Below are 7,291 nucleotides of genomic sequence, written 5' to 3' on the forward strand. Positions count from 1 at the left end.
GAGAGTGTGTGGGACTGGCCTGACGTTACCCAGCCAGCTTCCATAGCAGAGTAGGGATTCAGACTTGGGACCCCCGCCCATTTCTAGTCCCTCAAGGAAGTGAAAAGCTTATTCTAGCAGGTTGGTTGTTGGTGAACCTAGAGTGGGCCCTGGCTCCTGCAGGAATTTAGAGGGCCAGGTGCAGCTTGGAAGAAGATCTGGCCTATGTTTTGTATGCCAAAATAACAAAGAGGCTGGACCCTGTGAACCTGGGTATGCAGATCTGCAGGTCAAGTGGCTGATAGGGCCAGCTGCACCTCTTGGCCCTGTCTGCTATTAGCCCTTCTGATAGCAACTTCTGATCAGTAGCCTATCCTGGCTTACCAGATTTAAGAATCATTGAAGCAGATGGCAATCAAGAGACTAGATTCTCACAAACACTCCAGCACAAACTTTTGTCTAAATTATTTCACTAGCAAGAAGAAAGTATTAGACCTCTAGTTTATCCTAAATACCCATCAGTAGATGCAAGCTGGGAAGGTGTGTTGCCCGTGGCAAAGGTTTTCTGTTTTGTTTCCTCCATTTTCACATTAGGTAAAGAAAGAAAAAACACCAAACTTAGCTGTTTGGCTGTCATCTACAAGGAAGCAGGGCCTTCTTGGTGGTGACACTGCATTGGCAGAATGTTCTCCTACCTGACCTCTATTTTAGCTCCTTTGCAGGCTTTCTTTGTGAAGCAAGTGAAAGCTTTCTTACTCCACCAGGGTGCTGCTCCTGATATTTTAGGAGTTTTTTTCCTAAATTTTAAGTTTTAAAAATAATGGGTATGCTTGGCACTGATTTTATTATATCATGTAACCACAGAGAACTATTGCTCAGGCAGTAAACATAGGTTGTCAAAGAATAAACCTCTTTCATACCCCCTTCTCTCTAGTCTTTTCTCACACCTACAACACCTAAGATCCTTCAACAGGGATCTGAATCTGGGACTTTCTGCACGAAGACACATGTACTCCCAACACTGAGGCACAGTCCCTCCCCTCTGATTTTTGTAGAATTTAAACCCAGTGCTTTCTTGCCTTGTTTTCACAGAACCTTGTTTTCTACACAATTGTTAAGACTTTCATTCTCCTCTCCTTTGTCATTCACTGAACACTGAACCTAACTACCATCGCGTATTGAGTAGAATGATTAATTGACCAGTTGTGATGTCCTTGTTTTCTTCTGACAAACATTCTACCTTTCCTGTTTGAAAGCAGCCTTGAAGATCAGTTAGCTAGATCAGTTAAATTTAAACACAGCTCACTGGCAGAATTCTCTAAATTAAGGACTCCGAAAGCAAGAAATTGCAAGTAGATAAATAGGTACCACTTCAGTGGGAAGGTAACAGCGTTCCGTGCACCTTGGTGTTTAGTCATGCTGGCCACATGACCATGGAAACGTCTTTGGATAGCGCTGGCTCTTCGGCTTTGAAACGGAGATGACCACCGCAACCCTAGAGTCGGATTCGACTGGCTTTCGAGCAAGGGAACCTTTACCTTTTTTCACATGGAACCATAAGGATGGCAGGCTTCTGCTGTAAAGATTAACCTGGTATAACTGTCAGTTCCTTGGGAGTTCTTGGGAACTGTATTTTGCCTTAAGAATTGCTAAGAGATCCCTTTGCAGACTGTGAGGTGGCCTGGTCTCTTGAATGGGAACCTTGACTCTGAGAATGGGTAACATATATATACTGTATGACAAGACCCCGTATAGAAACACAATCAACTTTGAAATCAGCAAGAAAGATACCGTTTTTATAAATTCTCACTACACAGAGCCATCTACTGGAAACAAACAGTCTAAAACCAGTTATGATAATTCCAGGTAGTAGGTAGATGTATTAGTTTGTAGCAACAGAATAAAAGGGGAGTCCAGTGACATCTTAAATACTAACAAAATGTATTCCAGCTTAAGTTCGCAGGAGCCAGAACTCACTTCATCAAATGCATTGGAGTAGGAGCCAGAACTCACTTCATCAAATGCATCAAATAAATCCATCAGGTTGATTTATATACACAACAGAAAGGAATGGGGGATACTATGAATTGATGCCACTTCAAAACAAGATCCAGTCCAGAGGTTCACTCAGAATGGGTGTGACACTCTCAGCTGTTGTTAGATAGGCAAAATGTAAAACCAAGTGTGGGATGAAATGAGGTAAGCAGATACATTAAGGAAGTTACAGATATAGCTATAGGAATTAACATCTGGAATGGGTGGGATATATTTGTACCTATGGTGCCATTTATGAAACAAGTTGACTTTCAAAAGCTTATGCTGGAGTAAAATTTTGTTAGTGTTTAAGATGCCACTAGACTCATTTCCTAATGAGTTAGGAACCCCAGGCCTCTTCAGCCCTGACAGGTAACAATTGTGAATCTGTTAAGGAATTCCAATTCAGCATTTTCACAGTGCATTTTCCCTTTCAAGTTCCTTCGCAAGAGAACTGTAATTTTTAGATCAACAACAGAATGCCCTGGAAGACAAAAACACTTCCCTACTGGTTTCGCCATATTGTTGCTTTAGAGACCCTAAGAAACAGGCATCTGATGGCAATTTAGAGACTAACATTTATTCCAGCATAAGTTTTTAATTCACACCTCATATCATTGTCTCAGGATAGGCACAATTAGATTGCATACTCCACCTCTTACATATGTTAATGACTTCAGCTATATCTCGATAACTTCCTTCTTGTATCTCATTTCACTCTGCACTATGTTTCCCATTTTGCTTAACAGACGGGAGCACGTCACACCCATTCTAAGTGATCACACTTTTGAACGAGCTTCTCTTTGTAACCCCCTTTCCTGTTGTATATATAAATCCATCTGGTGGATTTATAGTCCAGTAGAACTGAAGAAGGGAGCTCTGACACTTGAAAGCTTATGGTGGAATACATTATAAGTCTTTAAGGTGCCACTGAACTCCTGTTTTGTTCTCTAGAACCAAAGGTGCTTTAGCTCTACAACAGCCTGGTACAGAAGTTTGCAAGCCTGTTGTTGCTATTCTGTTGTAGCTGTTTCTCACTTTCATTTTTGTAAGCCACCCTGGGAGTTTTTAGGGGTGTGTGTGTGGTATAAGTGTTTTAAATACAATCTTTGAACTTACTGTCGCCACTGGCAGCTCCCAAGTCCCCCCCCAATGGATTGCATCCCTAGAAATCACAAGAGGTGATGGACAGCCTCCCCTCCCAGTTTATCAAGTGTGGAGGGGAGTACAGAAGAGGAGGAGATTGGATTTATACCCCGTCCTTCACTACCCACAGGAGTCTCAGAGCGGCTCACAATCTCCTTCCCCTCCCCCTCCCCACAACAGACACCCTGTGAGGAAGGTGGGGCTGAGAGAGCTCTCCTGAGAACTGTCCTTGAGAGAACAGCTCTGAAAGAACTTATGACTGACACAAGATCACAGCAGCAGCAGCTGGATGTGGAGGAGTATAGGAGGCAGGATGGGTCAGAGATCTCTGAGTCGGTGGCGCTGAATGCCCTGCCTAGCTTCACGGGAGGGGCAGGCAGACAAGCGCTCCCAGGGGACTCTGGCACCTCCAGGTCTGGCTGGCCCAGGAACGTATGGTTGCCTCGTGAGCAGCCGGGGTCACCAAAGTGAGCAAGGGATGAGGGATCCATAGCTGAGCCAGTTTTTTCAAACCGATGAAGGGCAGACAGCAGGAGCGGCGCCACCCAGGTGCTCTGCTGATCCACACTCTGGGCTGGTTGGCTTCCACATGGGCAGTCTCTGGCACTGAGAAGACACCTAGCAAGGGGTGGGAAGGGGAGCTTCAGCTGTTCGTCAAGGCACCCAGCCACCCCTGGGTCACATGAGGCTGTGAGGGAAGTGGGGGAGGAGCTTGCCGCTGGCGTCATTGCTCCATTCATGAGAGGGCAGCGCCACATGCCCCAGGCACCCTCCCCCTCCCAGCCAACCACAAGGGGAAGGGAGGGGGATCGGGAGAGGAGGGGGCAGGGCACATTTGGGAGGGGACGCTGCCCTGAGGGGCCCCCGTGGCTATGGGCCTGAAGAAGCTTGAAAAATCTGCAGCACCATTTGTGGGCTATTTGAGAAGCCACTAAGCCGTGGGAAAACAGAATGAAGGCAGTATAGAATCCAAATCATGGCCATCATTATTTAGTGAATAACCGTTCAGGAAATGGAATGCCAACAAGTCGATGGGCAAATGCCAGCTCTGCATGGAAGCCAAGCAAAAAATTCTTTAACAAAGAGGAGAAATGACAACCAAACTTCTTTCAATGTGACCAGTTTTTAATGTTACATCTTTTGTCCTCTGAAACGAGAGAAACCATCAACAACGTTTTGTGGGTTCCAACACCCCAAAATGTTGTTTCATTGGTACATTGTATGAATATTTACAAAGACTTTTAAATTCAATTAGCTCTAAACAAAACAAAACATAACATTTTAAACTACAATGCTTAAAAAAATATGTAAACAGTTTATTTTACATTGTTGTAAAATATAAGAATTGTTTCTAACGCAGCTTAATTATTTTTTTTTTAAGGTGAGCATAATCCAGTGCCCGTGAATAAGGAATGAGAGACTCTTTCATAGAAATATTGTGCTCCAGTGTGCAAAAGAAATTGTATATTAAGAAAGGAATCTAGAGTCCACAATAATTAGAAGACAGCAAAAAAGAAATCCACATTATAAAACATCCACACACGGCTGCTGCTGGCCCATCCAGGGGTGGGAGTGGGGGAGGAAAGCACTTCACAAAACGTAAAGGGATCCAGCCACGGGATTTTAGCTCCGTTAAACACAAATTCAAAACAGATCAGTTTCATCAGAAGTGGGATTCGGGGAGAGACCTCATTTGCTATCCTAGACCAGCTTAGCCTTCTTAATAAGACATCAGATTCCTGGCTCCCCTTCCCGGGCATTGCTCAATAAATTAAACATTTGCCTGTGTTCAGCCCCCAAAAGGCACATACATGTGCGAATCTCCCCTTGCCCTTTTTCTTGCACAATAATCTGGCACATGGCAACAATTACTCAGCAAAACAATTATTCAGAAAACAGAATGCTGACAAGTTGATTGGCAACGTCCCTTGACCACATCCCTTTCTCCTCTACAAGACAGGGCAGTCAATAGTTCGGGATGCCGCTTTGCCAAGAGGTCTTTAGTGGAGCAGCTTGAAAACTGAAGGTTTGTGTTTTGTTTTTAAAAAAGGTCAGCCTCCGACACTATATTATGCTTTGCTTCACCGATCACATGATTCACACTCAGGTACCGTTGTCATGATGCTTTCAAGTTACCAATGATTTTAAGATACATTTTTCTTTTTGTTAATGAAGACTTTGATGGCTCCAGTAAAATCAGCTGAAAGAAGCACTTCTGCGTGATCCGTCTTCAAAGCCCCTTAAAATGGAAGGAGAAACAAGTTTTAGCAAGTAATCAAGAACAGCTGAGTTTGAGAATGAGCTTCTCATTATCAAACAGGGTTCAGCCAGTGACCAAACAAAACATGGTAGTATTCAAGTCTCAACATTTCCCCAAAGAGCTAAGCCCAGGAATGATCCACTCTGCCTCCTTGGGTAACTACAAGCTCACCATTACACAGCAGCTAGAAGGGATACTCAAAAGCAAGCAAGGATCTAGTAGGGAAGGCAGTGTCATCTACCCAGGGTGAACACCGCAGAAGCAGTGTGTACACACATGCCCTCGGCTCCCTCAGATTTCAAGGGCTTCCAATCCTTCCTTCTTATCTTCTGAGCCAAATCCAGCAAGTCTTATGTATATCATCAATGGGGAAGTGAAATCCATTGGGGTTATGAAACTGGGGAGGTGGGGAGAGAGATGAAACTAAAACAACAAGCTGGGAAGGATCTCTCAGGGATCCAGAAATATGAGGAAGAGAAGAAGAGATTGGATTTATACCCCGCCCTTCAGTACCCAAAGGAGTCTCAGAGTGGTTTATAATCTCCTTTCCCTTCCCCTCCCCACAACAGACACCCTGTGGGTAGGTGGGGCTGAGAGAGCTCTTGAGAGAACTGCTCTTGAGAGAACAGCTCTGAAAGAACTTACGACTGACCCAAGGTCACCCGCTGGTTTCATGTGAAGGTGTGGGGAATCAAACCCGGTTCTCTTAGATTAGAGTCCGTGCTCTTAACCAGCACACCAAACTGGCTCTAGGAGAGGACAGGTGTCGAGAAATTCTGTTGGGACTATTCCCACGTGGTCTTCCGCCACATCTCTGCTTTCTAAACAATACCCCCAGGGAAGCCCACAGACGGCATGAAGGCAACAGCCTTCCCCTGGTGTTATGCCCCACTGCCCACAACTGGGGTTCAGAGGTATACCTCTAAACATGGCGAATCACATGTGCAAAGTGTGTCAAGGAACACCCAGCTGGATTTTAGAAAACAGATATGAGCAGAATGGCAGATTCCTTCTGGGGACATGGAAGGAAGTGCTTGAAATCCTTAATGACAGAGATGCATAAGGAACATATACATTAAAATTCAGAATCCTTCATTTCCTTTCGTTAACCTGCCCCATCATTAGATCCTAGTTTTCATTCACTGTTGATGTGTCCAAATTAATTTACTACATCTATTAAATCAAAAGTTATTTTAGTCTAGCTTGACCAATTGATGGGTATGATGCTTTAAAGAGGGCTCCCAAATGTAAGCCCTAGCCGATAGGTACTTACCAGAAGGGATGGTATCAGCTGCTTCCAAGTCATCACTTTTGTTTTCGGGTTCTTGTTTTTCAGATGTTTCTGCCGATACCATCAAACTGGGATTTGGGGCAAAAATTGCTGATGTGACAACTGCATTATGTGCTATGAAAAAGAAAGGGTGGGAGTCAGTCATTTGAAGACAATGCAAAAATAAAAAACAATATTCATTTGTCAGAGTGCCCTATCGAGATACAACTAGCAGACTGTGGATTTTACAAAAGTCCTAATCAGAAATGTTTGCGGAAGTTCACAGTGAACTAGTCTGAATACATTGGTTTTACTTTTGATCTTGAAAGAGTCTCATGCCACATTTTCCTGGAATGGAATACTTTGAGAACTACAATTCACAGGTCGATCACAGAACCAGTGACTTGTGCTAGTCACTCCTCTAGTACAGATGAATGTGCGACTGGCTATGAACATAAGAGACGCCAATGTTGGATCAGGCCAAAGGCCCATCCAGTCCAACACTCTGTCACACAGTTACCAAAAATACCAGGTGCCATCAGGAGGCCCACCAGTGGGGCCAGGACATTAGAAGTCCTCCCACTGTTGACCCCCCCCCAAGC

The 7,291-nt window shown here is 44.2% G+C and overlaps 1 protein-coding gene across 1 annotated transcript in view; it reads right to left on the minus strand.

The window, feature by feature from the left end:
• Window positions 1-4,520: 4,520 nt before the first annotated feature.
• WDR44 (WD repeat domain 44) overlaps window positions 4,521-7,291 on the minus strand; it is a 26,233-nt gene continuing 23,462 nt past the window's right edge. The window contains exons 17-18 of the mRNA XM_015416255.1: window positions 6,693-6,824; window positions 4,521-5,398 (exon numbers count right to left, since the gene is read on the minus strand). Of these exons, the coding sequence (XP_015271741.1) occupies window positions 5,304-5,398; window positions 6,693-6,824 (227 nt within the window). The 3' untranslated portion in view covers window positions 4,521-5,303. The remainder of the gene's footprint in view (window positions 5,399-6,692; window positions 6,825-7,291) is intronic.

Source organism: Gekko japonicus, unplaced genomic scaffold, assembly GCF_001447785.1.
Source record: "Gekko japonicus isolate JY-2015 unplaced genomic scaffold, Gekko_japonicus_V1.1 scaffold603, whole genome shotgun sequence".
NCBI classification, from domain to species: Eukaryota; Metazoa; Chordata; class Lepidosauria; order Squamata; family Gekkonidae; genus Gekko; species Gekko japonicus.